The 18,976-nt window shown below is 39.5% G+C and overlaps 2 protein-coding genes across 3 annotated transcripts; one reads left to right on the top strand and one right to left on the bottom strand.

Annotated features, from left to right (window-relative positions):
• Positions 1-89: 89 nt before the first annotated feature.
• Positions 90-6,874, top strand: LOC111263888 (proteasome subunit alpha type-7-like). The gene is made up of 5 exons (XM_022839359.2): positions 90-329; positions 1,770-1,896; positions 2,365-2,612; positions 3,272-3,415; positions 6,369-6,874. Exons 1-5 carry the CDS (start codon positions 225-227, stop codon positions 6,513-6,515), a joined length of 771 nt encoding a protein of 256 aa, XP_022695094.1. The 5' UTR covers positions 90-224; the 3' UTR covers positions 6,516-6,874.
• Mms19 (MMS19 nucleotide excision repair protein) lies at positions 6,756-18,942 on the bottom strand. 2 transcript variants are annotated; one of them, XM_022839345.2, is made up of 16 exons: positions 18,899-18,942; positions 16,288-16,427; positions 15,871-15,988; positions 15,546-15,669; positions 15,315-15,434; positions 14,860-15,087; positions 14,368-14,529; positions 13,927-14,018; positions 13,611-13,741; positions 12,988-13,118; positions 12,425-12,687; positions 11,986-12,230; positions 11,228-11,402; positions 10,237-10,940; positions 9,251-9,330; positions 6,756-7,913 (listed from the first exon to the last, which is right to left on the bottom strand). In XM_022839345.2, the coding sequence occupies exons 2-16, from the start codon at positions 16,355-16,357 to the stop codon at positions 7,566-7,568; spliced, it is 2,991 nt and encodes a 996-aa protein (XP_022695080.1). In that variant the 5' UTR covers positions 16,358-16,427; positions 18,899-18,942; the 3' UTR covers positions 6,756-7,565. The 2 variants fall into 2 exon arrangements, with proteins under 2 accessions (XP_022695080.1, XP_022695079.1); XM_022839344.2 differs by lacking the exon at positions 18,899-18,942 and adding an exon at positions 17,198-17,533.
• Positions 18,943-18,976: the final 34 nt, after the last annotated feature.

Below are 18,976 nucleotides of genomic sequence, written 5' to 3'. Positions count from 1 at the left end.
GAATTACATTAACTTTAAGCAACTTCGCCGATTAGTGATAACAAGCCTTCTGTCAAATAGTAATGTTTATCCGCGTAATAAGAGTTAATCGAACCTGTGAGAGCGGTTAGGCAAAACTTTTGCATTGTCACGACGTTTTTGGTGGCTGAACGGTGGGGCGTTCGTGAAGTTGATTGTGAATATCATAACATTTGATTGATACTGCTGACGGCTTCATCTGAAGTATGGGAAGTGTCAAGTACGATCGGGCCATTACGGTGTTCTCGCCTGACGGTCATTTGTTCCAGGTCGAATATGCGCTCGAAGCCGTCAAGAAAGGTGCTACTGCGGTATGCAAAGTTTTCACCCTATCTAATCATATTACGTACTAACCTTTTCATCCTTGTTCTGTTGTAAAGAAATTAGGAAGTGTACGTTTCGCACCTATAACTGAGTCCATGAAGCATCTATACGGAATGGCGTAGTCAAAGATCCCAACAGACAAGCCTCTTTTTGAAAAATTCGTTTGAGAAAGGTTTTACAAACGCCAGCTAAACACGCTCAGTGGCTAGAGGCGCATTGCAGTCAAATTATTTCCTAAAACATTTACTGAGGAAGGCCTGGTAAACACAATGGACAGGAGCTAATTATAATACAAACCGTTTCAGCATTTCATGTATTTCATATTATCGAGTAGTTAAGGTATAGATTTTTTAGGTTAGTGGGCTAAAAAGTTGAGTTGTCGCATTAGGTCCAATAGGTGATGCAAACTTTTACAAAAACGATGTTTTTGATCCCATTTTTGATGTTCTTTAATCTCTTTTCAGTATTGATATGATCTCTTAACTACATACATTTCGCTTCCTTCACTTAGCTTGGTAACCAATGCATAAAAGCTGCTTTTGCCCAAATTCTAATAGAACGCTTTCTCTATGGTCCACTTTCTACTCACCTCCGATCTCTGACACTAGCTGCTGCATCAAGGCTCAAGGCATCAATCTCCCATTATCTGGAGTTTTTCCCTAACTGCCATATAAAACCCTGTTATTCTAAAAATGATATGAGTGCCTCTTTAATCAAATTAAACTAGCCGGTCCACTTTCTTTTTATTAAACCGCTGCAACCTTACTAGTGATCATGAATATCACTTATTTTGAGCACGGCTGCCAGAATTACACCCGCTTACTGCAATATCTTTATAAAGTACGTTTGAATTGAGTTCCATAGAATTTAAATATTATTCAATGTCTTTTTACGAAGAGCTCTTTTAAGAGCGTAACTTTAATCACGTCAAGCAACATGTATGTAACATAACTTTGAATCCGTTTTTATAGCTGAACATATTAGCACTGATAATTCATTAATATTCCACCTTTTACTGTTTTTTTTTTTAAATAAAACTAAGCTGGTGTGCCTGATTATCAGGCAGAAGGTTATATTCTTACATTTATCGCGACCTAGTAGGTGGAGAACCTAGTGCTTCCGTCCCGTTTTTGTTATTTTTAGAATTTAGAGCTAGTGTGTCGTATGCACAAGTTCAGGGGCGTAATGATCAAAATTACCTACTATTTCTCTTAGCGAAGAGAATAAAAAAATATCGTACTAAAATGAAAAGTGAATAATGGACTGAGAAATTAATTTCGATGATAATTTAAGCGAACATTGATTTTGAGCGCTGATTTGCACTCTTTGATTATGCGTTGGTATTCCCTAATAGTGAGGGAGGTTCTATTTACGTGTTCTGCTGCTAACAGTGTATAGCCTTCGGATGTTATTGTGGTACTTCGCAGGTCGGTGTTCGGGGTGATAATATTGTCGTACTAGCGGTTGAAAAGAAGTCAGTTGCAAAGCTTCAGGAAGAACGAACCGTTCGAAAGATCTGCCCCATCGACGACCATGTTGTGATGGCATTCGCAGGTAAAGTTCAGTTAACTTTTGACGTATCTACCCTACATCTAGCTTAGACGATATGTAGCGTTAAAATAAAAAGGCATACCTTTAAAGTCAAGCACACACACATACGTTCCGTGGGATAGCGCCCAGATACAAACGCGAACGTCGAGTCGTGCAGGACGTTTTCATAATAATCGTATATTTACATATATTACTAATATCTATGTGGTTTATCTTAGTTCACACTGATATCACACGAATATCAGAATACGACCGCGTTTCTGCCGACATCAAAATCTTTTCAACGCATATGACACAGATGGCCTAATTATGTATATTTTTGAGTACATAGGACGGCTCCACAAAAATCATGTATGTTTGTATGTATATACATATGAATGGTGCAATGTGCCGTGTGTCATATAATATTGCTACCGTATTATTTCAGCCTCATACAAAGTATTATTGTTAGCAATCTATATGACCTTACAGGCTTAACAGCGGATGCTCGTGTGTTAATTGACCGCGCACGGGTCGAATGCCAGTCACATCGACTGACCGTCGAAGACCCAGTCAGTCTCGAATATATTACTCGCCATATAGCTCAAGTAAAACAGAAGTATACCCAATCGAATGGACGCAGGCCCTTTGGTATCACTGCATTACTCGCTGGTTTTGACCCTGACGGAACCGCTCGCCTATTTCAGACTGATCCTTCCGGTGTCTACCACGAATGGAAGGTAGGACGATTTTTGTTCGACTGGAAAGCGCTCGCAAATCGCAGTGCTAGCGTAGTTATCTGTTGTTGACTGTGTTCAAAACTGTGTTTTATTAGCAGTTAAAAATCCTTAAGAGGGTGGATTTTTCAGACTTAGGCGTTTCAAATGATTTCGGTTTATTGGAAGTCATAATCTTAAGTGCACCTTCTGTAAAGAGAAATGGAAAAAAAAACTTGACATTCGATAATACGATAGAAATTAGCTCCGAGAAGAGGACATTTTGTTTGCAGTGCGTAACTGGGATACCCGGAATACGTCTTCTTGTTGATTCAACTCGCCTGAAAACTTGTAACAGTGCTAAAGAAAAATAAAATTATATATATATAAGTAAACTAACAAGCCATTGAGGGATTTGGAGGCTTCTTTGATTAATCTCGATTCTATTAAGTATAGATGACTTAGAGGATTTATTTGACAGGACCTTAGATAGAAATATTTTATGACTCGCAGAACCTGTGAAGTTTGGAATCCGGTTTGCAATTATATATTCCTAGGAAATTATAACGTTTCTAGTGGGCGACAAGTACCAAAGAATTGCAAATTATACATGTTACAGACTATACCTTGTACGACTATTCATATAAAAAAAATAATAAGAAGCAAATAATTGTTAACTACAGGCTAACGCGACAGGTCGTTCGGACAAGACGGTTCGTGAGTTTTTAGAGAAAAACTATAAATCTGAGGAAATGTCAGACAACGACAAGGTTATTCGGCTTGCCATTCGTGCCCTTCTGGAAGTTGTTCAAGGTCGAAACTTGGAGGTACGTGTGGTAAATACCCATATAAGCATATGTTTCGTCGAAAAATTTTCAATATATAACATTCCGGTTATGCCAATCTTTTTCATTGCTAGGATCAATACGTTAAACTTATTCATCCTTATTAGGTAGTACTTTAGTCGCTCGAAACATACAAATACATATTTTAACAACTTGGCATATTAAGCTTTATATGATGTCTAATACGATACATATGATCACTTTGCAGGCCTGATTAAAGCCAATGTCGTAAGGCGATTTCTCGAATGCTCGACTTAGGGTTGACAATATTGTTTATTTAGAACCTATCAATAATTGCATTATGATCATAGACCATGAAATTGTTCTTTGGTTAGTTATGCGTCAGCTCACGCAAAGACTGAGCTTACGAGCAGCGAAAAGCATGATACAGATGACAAGCTTACCTATACCTAGTACAAACATAATATTCATCAGGTCCATAGCACTCCTGTACTTTCCATTAGCAATGGTGAAAACCGTGCATTGCGTAGCACATCACTATATGTCTGTTAAATCAGTCAAGTTCTTGATAAACCTCTTGCATCAGGGCTCTCGTTTGATAGAATTCGGGATCGGCCTCCGCGAGTTTTTAATCCCATTTTACCAAGCCTTCCTGGAGTGCTGGCGTTGTCCATAGAATAGCGACGGAAGTTTTAGGCGAATAGTGACATCGTCGTTAAGTGGTAGGCAAGTCTGTTATGGGTTGTCCGCTGCAACTCCAAGGTTTTTTTTGAGGAATGAGGCCTTTATTCGACATAATTTTGAGACCGAAAAAGCGGGTAAGGACAATCGGTGGAGGACTCTATATTGCAGACGAAGATGTCAAGACCCTTTTATCCTTTTGTAAAATGTTGGAATGTTATTGAAGTGTTAGAAAAGTTTAACTATCACACCGGAACAGCAATCCACAAGAGAATGAATCGATTGACATATTTTAGCAGTCGGCCCGGGAGGTGTCGCGTGTAACGAACCGCAACCCTGCCACCTCTTAGACTCAACTCCGAAACAGAATGATGTAACCTTACTAGGGCTTGTCGCAGAGAGGAGCAACGGCTCCTGTAAACAAATCGATTGCATAAAGGAGAACTTTTATCATAATTCTGATTCCGCAGTCTTCTCAAGAGAATGGGCAAAACGGGGCTCAAATTATCACCTTGGGTCATACCTGTAGCCTGAGAGAACGCTGGCAGCTCTAAAACATAATCATCGAGTACAACGCTGTTCCTCTTAATTTTTAATTTTTATTAAATTTTTTAACATAATATGCTCAAGTATTATGAAACTATCAAAATTATAATATATTATATATTACTTATTCATTTGTAAAAAAAATGATAGTTCTAATGATCCGAACATAATAATTTTTAAAATTTAAGCATGATATTTTTTAAAAATAAAAATAGATCAGATAATCTCTAATCAAAGATTGTTTGCGTTTAATTTTCATTAAAGTTTCAAATACTTTGCAATTTCTTATGATCAGATTATTAAATATTTAAAAATCGTTACTATTAAGTTGAGCACATTCCCGGGAACCTCCATGTCAGCGAGTATGCTTAAGAGTCGGCAAGTAGGATTTTGCATTCTGATTCGGTCAAATGGTCCCTTCTAAATCCATGTTGCTCTTCAATATCGCGCTCATACTCTCTAGAAGTACGTTGTCTCTTTACAACAGATACGACAGAATTTTATAGCAGACGCTTTTCTTCGCGGTTTTACGCCACGACTTCCGTTGATTTGGGTCGTCTTTGCCTTTTCATAACGGAGAACGTTGCATTCCACCTGAAGAAAGCGATTCAGCACAAAGACTGCCATTAAGCAAGGAACGATACAAGCCCCACAGCGACTGAGATGTTTCTGTCTAGTCCCGTTGCCTTGGTTGAACATAAGATACCGAACGCTTGAGTGATTTCCACGACGGACAACCCCGGGTCCCGGCTTTCACGTTAAACCGTGGCCAATTCGTTCTATGCTGCATTGAGTGGTGAGATCGCATAATATACAGTGTTTCTAAATGTGAACGGTTCCAACCAGCGAAGTGGTCGATAAGCAACGGATCATGATGCAAGCTTGCGGGGGCCGTAGCATTTATATGGCTGACGCCCGGCCTCTCTTATCAAAAAATAGCCTTTTGCTATTCCTGATATATATTGCCCTAAATGGCGTATCTCTTCTAGTGTATCACTTTGAATACCACGGTCAATGGTCTCTCTGCCAGTTGCAATGTTGGCAGCAGCGCAAAGAAATCCTGGACAGGGCGGGCGAGAGGCAATCCGCTACGTCTAGTCCGACAAAAATGTATTCTTGGAGCTGTCCTCTTTCGCAGAAAAAGTGATCTCCTCTGACATATTTGATTTTATCCATACTTACGTTCCTCCCAAAGATTATTGGCAGAATTTCCAGCAACGCCGACGATGTTGGTAGTTCGACAGGGGTCACTATCCATCAATAATGTTTCACTAGTGTATCTCGCAGGGTTGACGTCTGGCTAAGGGTAGGTTTTCCCAGGCGCGCATTGAAGTCTCCCGCCATGGTTCAAAAAGCCTTCGATCGCCAATGGCGTGAGCTGCGGCGGTTTTATGGTAGCTTATTGAATCTATTGAAGAAACGAGGAAACGTGGAAAGGCGACGATCCTTCGATGCACCCCTTATGAAATGTTTTGGGCTGTTGCACTCAAGCCGATAAGGTAGACTCTCTCTTCGTGGATCACCGGTGGTACGATCAGATATGTCCCCATGACTCGTCTCTTCACCCCCTTCAGAGTTTTCTTGATCCTCGCCTCTAAAAAAAAATTTGATTCTAATTGCCAGGTTGTGGTGTGTAAACATTGTATGACACATTTTATCATACAACTCTAACGCGATCTGAGCTAAACATTATTGAATAGTTTATCCTGTGCATCGTATCTAATTAATGTTGTATTTTCCTCGACAGGTTGCTGTAATGCGGAAGAATGAAAAGTTAAAAATGCTAGATGTAAAAGAAATTGAGAAGTTTGTTGAATCGATTGAAAAAGAGAAAGAAGAGGAAGCTGACAGGAAGAAGCAAGCCGGCACAGGGGGCTCAAAAAGCACAGCCTAAAGAAAAGCAGAGGGACAGGTTGACTGTTGATGACAACCAGTAGGCTTATACACCAGTAGTCATCTAAAAACTTTATACACCTGCTTCACTTCATGTATGCATCTATATATTCTCAAGGTACGAACCTGAACACACGCGAATAAACGCAGGTTATTATAACTGCAACCAGTTTGCGCAAGTGGGCCAAACAGCTGTTGCTCGATGATAAAAATAACGAATAAAAAATAACACACGGCGACATGGACAGAATAAAAATAAACAACTTCGATTTTTTATTTAGTTATATAAAAATACTAGTATCTTCAACTATATCAACATACTCCATGTAGTAATAAAAATTTGTCGCTAACTTGTTTTAACGAGATGTTCGACTTATTCCCTATATTTGTTTTAGATATGCTCTTCTGATTCTTCTAAACAATAGTTCCTCATCTAAAATTGTCTCAATAACATTAGGAATGCCCTCTAAATGGAAATGTTAATTTATTCCTATTATTACTATTAGTAGTAGTAGTAGTAGTAGTACTAGTAGTACTAGTAGTAGTAGTAGTAGTAGTAGTAGTAGCAGCAGTAGTAGTAGTAATACATAGTTATCAAACAGCGCTTTAGCAGAGGCCAGTCTAATAAATAAGCTACTTTCCGTCTTTAAAGTTTGGAAACCGACTAGGGCGAAATTCGTGTAGATTCATCTTTTCGCTGTGTTCGTCAATGCGCTGGTGTCATTTAGTATTCGCGCCATCTTGTTGCAAATCACATCTCGCCTCCATGCGATGTGCCTTTTGCTTGAACTCTGCTCCAAGACTCAACTACATCAACAGTTACGTGTGTGCTTCGCTTAAATACAGCCAGAATCTCAGTCATTTAGTTTACGTAGACGCGCGAATTCGGCTCTTTAATCAAGAAGTTTGATATCCCTTTGCTTTTTTTCTAATGCGCGATGATCAGCGCGTTAATTAGAAAATAATTATTTCCGGCGTTCCCACCCTCTTTTAGACGGTGCCTAGCTGCCATTACAGAACATTCACATGAAACTTCTGACTTTAGGTTTGATCATTTTGAGGCTTCCCCCAGCATATGCCAGGCGAGCGCAGTCGTTGATGCCGCTTTTCTCACAAGTCGCTTGCGATCACCTACAGGCATCTCCCGAAGCACGGTCCTTTTGTAGGGCAGAAGTTCGTGAACTTGAAAGTAACTTCGCAAATCTAGAAGACAGCCCATGGCTTCTATTCGAAGATTCATTGAGGCAGGTCTTTGACTCCACCGTAGTAGCGCTGGGAGAAGATGTCCAACACTGAGCTTCAACTGAGAAAGACTTTGTCGAAGACACTGCACAAGACCTTGGCTAGATTCTGGCGGAAAAGATGGTTGTGACAAGCACCATAATATTACCGTTCCAAGCTGCAAAAAATAAGACGTAAGCATATTTTGGATCGGCGTTTTTTGAATTTTTTACTCATACAGTTAGCAAGTTAACCAAATCCTGATATTTAGGAGTGCAGTTTTAATTAATCAATGGGTCGATACGTGCTCGATTCACACTTCTTTACAGAGTGGTTATTGTTACTTTTACAATAATTGCCATGTTGCTATCAGAAGTCGATATATACAGGGAACGGCAGGGTGGAGTTACAAGGTTACGAAGATTTCACATTGAATGAGAAGTTAAAATGAGTCCGCGCACGAGAAGTGATATTAGAAAGTGCTTTATTATTCTACAACGATGATCCCACAACCCCGATTATTTACAGTTGCACGACAAACCATGAATGGTTTGTGAGTTGTGCAGAAGGTGTCCATCCATAAATATATAAACTTTCTAAAAAATACATGAACTGATTGAAATGTATTGGAGAAATTGCCTTTGGCAAAGTCAAAGGGATATAGGCGTACAGTGATAAAAATAACATTTTGGACTACAAATAGCAAATAAAACGTAAATCTACTTTTTTCGAGAGCAAAGCCGGGTTTTTTAATACGCAAGATCCATATATCAGCTACCAACCTCACTTCTTCCGGCAATATATCTCAGCAATATTTTGTGTATCGGGTAGACTGAGCTAGTCCTTCCTTAAATTATGCCCAAAATGCTATGCCATCTTGTTTTCGGGTAAAGGGTTTCCTATACGTACCCTTTCGTCGTTTATAATTACGTACGCTGTTTTGGTTCGAGATAAAACGTTCTTTCAGCATTTTGATATAGCGTTAACGGTTCAACGTGATGCCATTCGAACTATCCTTGAACCATCAAGGCCAGCTTATACATCGTCTTTTCAATCAGCATAACATTTTTACCATTTCATAGTTATATAACCCCGGGTCTGTTAGCTAGTGCACAAATAAGTGAATGCGTCCATCTCGAATTAAACTGCATCTGATCATGATCGGCCTCAACCTTCTAGGTACTTTTTTAGGAATATCTATAAGACGTTACTTGTCCAGTCGATTGAGCCCAGACACTATATAGTGAATCCGCTGAGCTATCAACGTATCAAGATGTCCGTTGCATCAAAAGCTAAAAAGGTATTCCAAGCGCAAAGTTACTAAGATTTATTATGCATCGCGTGCTGTAACTTGGGGTCCACGCTCTCCTATGGTTATTACACGCTAATTGTGTTATCTGAAACTACCATGGAATTCTTGATCATCTTAGTCATTCATACCGAGCGGCCTTAAGGCTTGTATGTTGGGATATATTATTTAAATCTTAAATCTTAACTGATTGTGATATTACCCACCTTTGATAAATATGGTTCTGCTATGTCTGCTGAAACGTGTTGGATAGTTGAGAGAATCGCCACCGATATATTTAACCGCTCTGCAAAATTTAGGGCAATATAATACAAATCTGATTTATTTGTTGAAGTGCAGTTAGGTCACCGTTTAAGTTCTTCTAGAAATAAGTGTAAAAGGAGTACTGTATTTTCATGATATCTTATACCGTCACTATCGTCATTGATTGTATAATAATAATATTTGAAAAAGGGATTCATTCATTTTAATTATTTACTTAAGGTGTATATGTCATTAACAGAATGCTACGACTCCAGCCAGATGTTCCTTGAATGACCTAAGCCCTAAGAGATATTCCTTAACCTCCCTTTTACCCCCGTCTACTCATCAGAAGTGCGTAATCTAATAATACTGGATGTCAGGAACCACTTATAAACCATAAAGAAAGAACCTTTAATAGGAGCGCCGATCCTGTTACGTCTCCCCCGTGCCGGCATAACTGTATAGTACTTTGGCACTTGAGTTCGTAAGGGAGCCTGTAGGTATCGCAATGTCTCCTATGGGGCTAGCCTTAAGTATTTAGTCGACTGAGACAATTAAACCAAAATCACAGCAAACAGTATGACGCTTTTGCTATAGTAGATCCGTCTTGTTGGCATTATCAGACGTATTCTATAGAAATCTCAATAACTGTCTTAACATGTAGATATGGATACTGAATTCAAACGGCTAGCCCAGAAGGTTCAAGACGAAGAAGGACTGATTTGCCATTTAAACCAGCGATCACTTCACAAACCATTATTGCAAAACGACGTTCACCGAAACCATAAATATGTAGATATCTCTGTATAGGCTATGTTCATGTCTCCTATATACGGACTTATTAAAACAGCAAATTAAGATGTGTCTTAATGTATAGTGTACAGGCAATAATAAAAAAAAAAACCCATTGTTCTCCCCCATTCTGTTCGTGAAATAGAACCAAACCCACCTGCGTCATTGCCATTATGAAATAATTCGATGAGCCGAGGTACAGCAAACGTCAGCAGTCTCTGTGGATATAGCAGTCTAACGGCGCAATGTCCTTCTCTTGGAAATATCTTCGGTTCCGGACGACTTATTATGGCAAAGTTTTTTGCTCCATCAATAGACTGAGACGCATTCTTTAAAGCCACACTTAGAGCTTCCTCACAACGCCTGTGGCCACGCAGTAAAAGACCTTTGGCCAAGTATACGATTTTCAAAGTGTCTGTGCCGGACTGTTTCCTAGTGTCGTTGCATTGTGTTTTTGTGATGATAGAGGCTTCATCATCACCTGCAGTGCAACGTTCAAGTACTCCACTAATAACTGCCCATTCGGTCTCCGAGTTCTCGATATGTTTATTCGCTAATAATGCCACACATCGCCAAATAAGGTTTGTGGAGTCCTCAAATGCAGACGGCGATGTATTTAAAGGCTCGGATCTATTTGGGTCATTTTCGAGGACTCTTTCTAGGTTCTCCTCGCTATGAGTTTTAATAGTAGGAGCTAGTTTGAGCAGAGTACCTACTAGCTCGGACCCGAGTTGCTCCGTTAGGCAACAACACGGGCAGTTAGAGAGAACGACACGAAGTTGAAGAAGTGGCATATTAAGGGCTGCGTTCGAACTAGCAGATAACTGGCGCTGAAGGCCCACTAAGATGGATTGAATTGCGCTGTAAATTCAAAAGAATGAAACAACAGACAGGCATATTGATCTAGAACCGTAGTGCCGTATAATCATGATTATTCTCATCGTAAAAACATATGTGGACATCCAACTTAAAAGACTCCATGCAAATATTATGCACACTTTTTTCTGATCGAAAAGTACAAAATGATGAATGAACCTTGAACCCCTTTACAGGATACTGGCGAAATAAGGATTTGTAGGTTTCCTGTATAGACTGATGCACTCTTGGAAGCAATGGAGTAAAAAGGCGTACTAATACAAAGGGCTGACCTCTGACCGTAATGTGTGGATGCTTCTCGAATAGCGACGGTTAGGAGATCCTCGTATTCCTCAACATCTTTACGTGAAAGCTCTTGTATGGATAACAGTTTTTCCAGAACACTCGACGTCGTTTCCGCCGGATAACTCAACACGATTTCGCGAATAGCCGCAAAAGCTTCTGAGCCTAGTCAATACCAAAGAAAAGATCAAAGTAGAAATTGTATGTCACCAACCGTATTATTATTGCATTAAATGTGCTTTTTTCGAAAAAATATTGCAAGGTCTCCAGAAGTTAAACCGAAAAATTCTAGTTGCAGGTAGAGTTACTTGAATCTGTCTAATTTTAATATACTTACCCAACCTTATACAATCCAACTAAATGCTATATCTTTTTAATCAAATCATATCATCAATTCCATTGAAGGTGTTCGTTTTTATATTTTTTCTGCTTTCAAAAAATAAGCACAAAACCAACCAATTATTTAGTTAGTGTGTTTATTGTAATTCTCTTTTCTGGCATTAAAACTTTTTATATGGTTTATAGGAACACAGAATTACTAATAACACGTTTTGTTGAGTGCTGCAGATGCTAACGAGACCTACAGATGTTACCACTGTAAAACAAAAGTTGGCATAATGAACAGAGGACTGCCTAACCGTCCTCCAAGATAATCTCCAATGACTCTTTCATTATCAAAATCGATAAAATTGAAATTAACTCTAATAAAATATTACATAACCTTTTGAAAGCTGCCGTAGCTACATACCACCGATAGAGAAAAGCTCGAAACAAATATCCTTGGCGTTATTGCTAGGACCATCGCCCCTTTGAATCAAACTGGCCAGTAACCAAACACAACGGTATTGCTTCGCCAACAACAGAAGATCTGCGGTAAATGACTGTCCAAAGAAAGTTGAACAAGCCGCAACAAACCGCTTTAGGATCACAGATGAGACTGCTGCCGTTGGCGACGATTTCAAGGACTTCTGAACGATACAGAGTTCAATGAACCTATAACATAAGAAAACAAATTCCGTCGATAGGCACACGCTGACCTTTACGATACTTTCATAAACACAATTTAATATTACTCGTTAATAGTGGAATTCAATTAAAGGTTTCATCTGCAAGTTGAGCGTCACCGAATAGATCGATATTTGGTACAGCCGAACAAACTGATCTAGAAAGTTAATGGTCATTCTTACCTTCGGATAGCGTCTAACTGGCTTTTGTTAAGCGCATCCTCAATCGTCAACGCCACCTCAATAAGTCCAATAAGTTTAACTAGATGTTTCGAGCATGAGGGCTCAAGCAGCAGAGTGCATGCTTGTCCTACAAGCATTTCGATCGCCGGGAAAATTGTTGTCCCAAAAGAAACCTTTAATACCTTGCTTTCGTCTGCAGACTTGTGCAGACCGATGAAAACTTGGAGCATAGCGCACGATGCATCGAGCAACGATGAACTAATCTACTTACACATAACAAATCGACATTTATGCAAGAATTATGGGAAATGTAATGTGGACTTTGTTATACACGGGCAAATCTGCTAAGTTTAAAAACATCATCAAGTTTAACTAATGTATCTACTAGTTGATTGTACGAAATGAATTCTTTTAAGAACAAATGTAGGCATGAAGATGTTTGTAGAATATTTATTCTATGAGAAAAAAAATAAATCACTGCCACCCCACCACCTTTTGTAACAATAATATAAAGAGTTGCCTTCTGTAATATATCATCGAGAAAAAATTGACGATTAACAAACCTGATTTTCATCCGCGATCATACGAGTAACTTTGGCAAAGGCTTTAGGCAGAATTTTATTCAAACTTCTAGAAGACCCGCCCGCAAACGCCACCACAAAACGCCAGCCAGAACATTCCAGAAACGCTTCGCCTGTCGAATATGCGGAATAATTCGATAAATACCCTGTTGACTCGTAAAGTACAAGTCTCTCCCTAGTTCTTTGAAGGCAAAATGTATATATTATTAGGCATCCATCCAACGTCCACCGTGGAACACGCAAGCCAGAGGTTACAACTTAGATGAACTAAAAGATAACGGTTCACTAACTTGTCCAAGTACGCCTGTTTATCCATTTGCCGTCCCGCAAATTTAACTTTTCGCCTACCCCTATATAATGTACCTGTTGGGCAGGATTATGAACGTAAATTCAAGCTCATTTTTCGAAAGTCGAGAACGTCTTACAGTTTTATGACTGCCGTTTTTAGGACGCTGACGCGAATTGCGAAGTTAAATGGAAAATAGAATAGCGGCCAATTAAAGGGTGAGGAAACAAGGAGAATGATAACTAACACTACTAAAGAGATACGATTTATTTAGTTGATGCTATTGGCCCCGTTTGCTAACATATGCAGTTTTACTCACGGTCTTCGAAGTCTTTCCAAATGATGTTGGCAAATTGTTCCAGTTTGGCATCTCCATCCTCTCCATCGCCGAGTTTTTGAGCTAATACTGCCGTTAGCCTAAGAATGCCCTCTTCAAGTTGACTGTCCTCTCTACAATCTCACCGAATGCAGTATGATTATTTGAGTTATAGCCACAATATCTTGCTCAATTTTGTGTATAATAGGCAATTAAGAATGAATAACGATATACCATTAGATAATCGTACGTATGTTAAAAACTAGCGCAGCTCAAATTGTGTCACACGTTCTTCTCATTTACGAAACTCACATCCTACCTGTGAGCCACATAAAGCTTGCGTAGAAGAGGCCATATTGCCTCAAAATATTTGTAGCATACTGAGCACTCGTACTGTTCAACTGCTCGCCTCTGAAATAATTAATTTTAATTAGGCTAATTACCTCATTAAAAGTTCAGTAACGCCAGATAATGATTAGCCTTTAAAACAAATTTTTTCCCGCAGGTTATGAATTTCGTATTGATTTAATTCGTGGGCAACCGATGAGCCCGAATGTGCATGCGCCGGAATCTTCTTGCGTCATTATATTAAATTATTATCATTATCCAGATATAAGTATTTGTTACGAATGGTAGTTGTCAGCTGCAACTGTCGATTGAAGTCGCGTCCAAATCGTATCGATATTAACAAATCGTAAAGAGTTGCTACGGACTCATAAAGTGGTTTATTGTATATAAGCTAAATTGACACGACACTTACAAGAAGCTTTAGGGCGTCGATTTGAGCCTGACGGACATCGGAAGAGATTTTTTCCAGACACAACTTGATAACGTGTTGTGAAAAGGACGAATGAGCTAGAAGACACGCTTCCAACGACTCTTGGAGCTGTGTTCGCGTGACACCTCCGTGACGATCCGGTGACTGTTAAACGTTACGAAACCTAATTAGTTGGGTCAACAATTATTTATTTATTTTTTGTTCCTATTTACAACAAGTGTTGACAATTATCAGCATGTTAGATATGAACCATCATCTGTGACGGTTGCTGTCCCTATTAAACTGAGCTCAAACCAAGGTAATTTTCGCTTTCATTAGGACATTTTAGTTAACCATTAATTGACCGCGCCACTGTTATAGGAACAGTTAGTGCAGCTTACGAAGCAGTTTATAAAAATCCCCATTGCGAACGTTAATAGGGTAAACAAATAGGGTATACGAAGTGCTATATAAGCACATAGGTTTACAACTTACCCCTTGAAAATCGATCGGAAAATAGCCTGCAGGGTACTCGAACATGTCGTCCACATAAACGCCTAGAGGAATGTTTTTGACCACAGTTTGAAACATATCGAAGCAAATTAGTAAACACTGGGGATCTGTCTCTAATTCGATCAACTGCAGAAAGCCGGGCATAACGGCGCTAGACATCTGCTTGCCAACTGCATCGAGGTATCGTTGAGCGTCGTTTGAAAGCACGCGCTGCAATATGAAGGTAAAGTACACCGCAAAAACTGCACGACAGTGAACCTTGAAAATGCACAAGAAGGTTAGAATGTCCTAATTGGATCGTAAAGGTCTAAACAAACATTTAGTGGATGTGTTGAATCAAGACCGTAAAACGAGATTTACTATTATATCAGAGTAGTTACAGATCTCTCAGTATAGATCTCGATTAGCGACCTCTACGACTTCCAAAAAAGGCAAACCTGAAATATTCTGTAGAGAATCATTTTATCATCTCTCGTGAGATCAACCAAGGCCACTTCATTGAAGAATCCCTCTACGAACCGAACAGCATCCCCTGAAGAAATTTTGTATCGAACAAACTGAAATAAAAATCAAAACTAGGTTATAATAGTAAAAAAATATACACATATGTAGATGTCCTGCAAAATGTTTGTGAAGTCATAATTGGAAACCTTATACTAGTAGGATACCATGGTATGTAAAGCGCGCATAGCAATCCTGGCGGTTTCAGGGTGATGTCCTTTTAGTTGTGCGACGAAGTAACCCAAAAGCAAGCTAATCTCTGCCTCGGTCAGAAGCCCCGCTGGCAGCTCTCTGTGGGTAACCGAAAGGATCAATCCAAAGGAAGACGGATGGTTAAACTTAATGATTAAAGAATGTATTCCACTACAAACATACGAAACCCTAAAAATCATAAGAAAAATGATTACTACTTGAGTAGCTTTGTAAACGTATAAGAACAGTTCTTGCCAAAAAAATAAACACATTATTATAGTTAGCAGCCTCAAAAATTACGTGAGCAGTTGCGCAAGTGTATCTAACGCTTCTGTGCGTTCCAATAGCTTTTCCGAATTCAACGCTGGTCCCATCGTTTCCACCACGTCGAGAAGACTAGTCGAGCAACCTTTAATCGCTGGAATTCATGACGTAAGACGGGCAAAATAAGATATGCTCTTAGCATAACGAGCAGATTTTTAGCACGTATTCGAAAAATTGTCTTTTTTGATAAAACGACACAAATAACATTTACATTCCGCATTCTGAAAACTATTCCGCGGAAAAACCTGCTCCAGTTTTGAGGGCCTCTTTCGTTAAGTTTTATTATTGAGATTTAGTCGAATATATCCCGATTTAGCTAGGGGTACATCAACGGTACTAATTAAACTGGAAGTTCATGTTCGTCCTTATTTTTGCGTATCGTTGTTGTCGTACCTCGGGCTAATCGAATCGCCTCGGACTTCACCTGCGGCACCCCGCTGGCGTCTCCAGCGTCGCTCACCATTACGACAACTCGTCTTCTCTTTCTTTTACCTCTGCTTTATCAAAAGTGTCAGTCAGCGCAGCAGACAGAACTGAAATGTAACATGAACATTTGTTAGTAATTCTGCCTGATAACCAGTATGCGACCACTGTCCAACTACCAGACTAAATAATCAAGCGTTCTTGCTTGGACAACTGCCTAGATAGAAAAAATCCCCCGCAAAATTGCATTGTTCAATTTGAGCGAACAAGCCCGTTTATTCTACGTTCACGTAAAACGTATAGCCGCTGACTGATCTTCATACTGATTCATTCAACTTTCCCTAAATGCATTAGTCAATTCCTGGATCGCAAACTGTAGTTAGACAAATTGCGCACTGCTTAATTATACATAGTTATCGAGCTTATTAAATACGTATTCTCACTAAAGAAAATCACAACGTTTAAACGTTCCGTATCTGTGGTGGTGAAATTTGACAAACGTGTGATTACCGACCCATTCCAGCTGGACTTCTAGCGCAGATTAACAACGACTGCAGGGCCGTTTTTCTTTCTAAATTTACGCCTGAGAGGCTTTCAACGCTGACTGAATTATAGCACCAGTGCGCAGTTCTCGCATAGAAAAATCTTCGCCCATTGTATCACTTAATCGAACCTCAACGGTTATTTGATCATTTTGACGCCTTCAAAATGTGACGTTTTCATTTAAATACAAATTGCTTATCGTCAATATCTGGCAAGTCGATCATTTTCTCGAAATGTATTAACTTTTGCGTTTCATGAGATTACCGTGCTAACTATTCTCAGGCATTTGTTGTAAACCGCAAAAACAGTTTGTTAACGAAATTAACAGGGAACCCACTTGTTATGAAGTTTCTTTACATTCACTGGCTTACGATGAACAAATAGATGACAGTTCTTGCGGTACACCCTTCCTTGTGTATTTCGATACGGCGGTGTGACATAGCCACTTCCAAAACAAATAGAGATGATGAAACAGATACATTACAACACGTTTGATATCCCCATTTGTTCACACTGCTAAAATCTCTCGATAAAAACTTTAGACAATCAAATCATAAATTACGTGGTAAACGTTCCTATCACAAGTCTGCTTTTTGATGCTTAGCGCTAAACAAGAAATTCGTTTCAACATATGATGAAGACTTCACGCGATTAAAGAGATTGCCCTTGCTTACGAAACACGGAACGCTCTCTGAAACGTGTTTGGGTTGCTGGTGAAGTAGTCTGCTAGAAGGCTCATTTTTTGGACGGAAGGTTGATCCGAGTTCACCGGTAACCGAGCAACTGACTACAGAGTAACTAACGCAGCACAACGTGAAAGTTAAATTGTCGTTTCCATAGTTAGATTCACAGTTGGCACCGGCTCATTGAAAGTTATTAGTTCACGGATGGCTGAAACGGTAGCGAGGCGCATATTGTACGGCAATTTTGCGTGAGTCGCGTGGTCGAGTTTGGGTGACCGTATAAAATACTTCTACTGAAAAATTTCTGCTACACGAAATTTTCTCTACAGCACGGAGGACATAAGAAGAAGTCAGAAGGCCACACATGAAGGTTGTACGGCCACGGAGAGGTGGCGCGCGCTTTTCGGTTTCGGTAGTAGTGTCCTGACAGATTTTAGAACGGACGTTATGGGGCAACTTAGGCATTCAACGGTCAACCAAGGAAACAGAACGATTTTGCGAATGATGTTTTCTAGTTGCATAAACTGATTCACTTTGGCTCATTTTTATTTTTCCTACAGTGTCCTCGCATACTATACTTTTTTCATTAGGAAGCACATCTGTGCTAAGCTGAACACAGAATTCATAAAAAAAAATCTGTTATTCCTCACAAAAGACGCCGTATGTGTAATACGACGGGGTGCGAATGGATTCTGCTGAAAGATTTTTGCTCTTTGGCTGGCCCTCGATCTAGTTGAGTGCTTGGTAACTTGTACCTACTATAGAGTCGGGCACTGTTTGGAATCAAGCCTTTCAGCCAGAGACATAGGCCCCTTAATCATCGTCTCTGCAAACCTCAGTGGCCCTGGAGCGCATCACTTCCAAAGGGATCAGTTATTCCAAATAGAGACTTATCTCTGAATGAGTCGCGCGTTCATAATATCCAAAGAGCGTCCTTATGTATATTTTTCATAATGAAAATAGAAAGACCGGTAAGTGTGCTTTGCACTTAACAAAGACGATGGTGCGTGCACATTGATTTCTACTATTCAGTTTTCAGCGAAAACTTAAGCCTAAACTTATTTTTCTTCCGTCGTCGATTTTAGCTTGCAAAGTTTTTTTTCCTTCAATAATCTATACAATAAATCGATCTGGTACGTTTTCTTTAATTTGAAATAATATTAATGAATACGAACTAACTTGACACACCATGTGTCAACTCTAACAATGATCTTCTAAGCAGACTACCTCAGCATTAAATAATATAGAATGTAATCTTTCCGGTCTTTTGATCACTGGTGGCCAATGCAGATTTCGTCGTCAAAAATCTGGCAGTGCCAATCGTCAAAGGCTTCGGTTGCTAGAGTCAGACTTACAATGCGACACTGTAACAATGGAAGATACGATGTTTTGTTGTGGCTCGATAGCGCGCAGAGCTCAAAATGTTTTGTTTC

This window comes from Varroa jacobsoni, unplaced genomic scaffold (genome assembly GCF_002532875.2).
Source record: "Varroa jacobsoni isolate VJ856 unplaced genomic scaffold, vjacob_1.0 scaffold_797, whole genome shotgun sequence".
Classification (NCBI taxonomy): Eukaryota; Metazoa; Arthropoda; class Arachnida; order Mesostigmata; family Varroidae; genus Varroa; species Varroa jacobsoni.
Note: the sequence above shows the minus strand (reverse complement) of the source record. Positions and strands in the feature narration are given on the sequence as shown.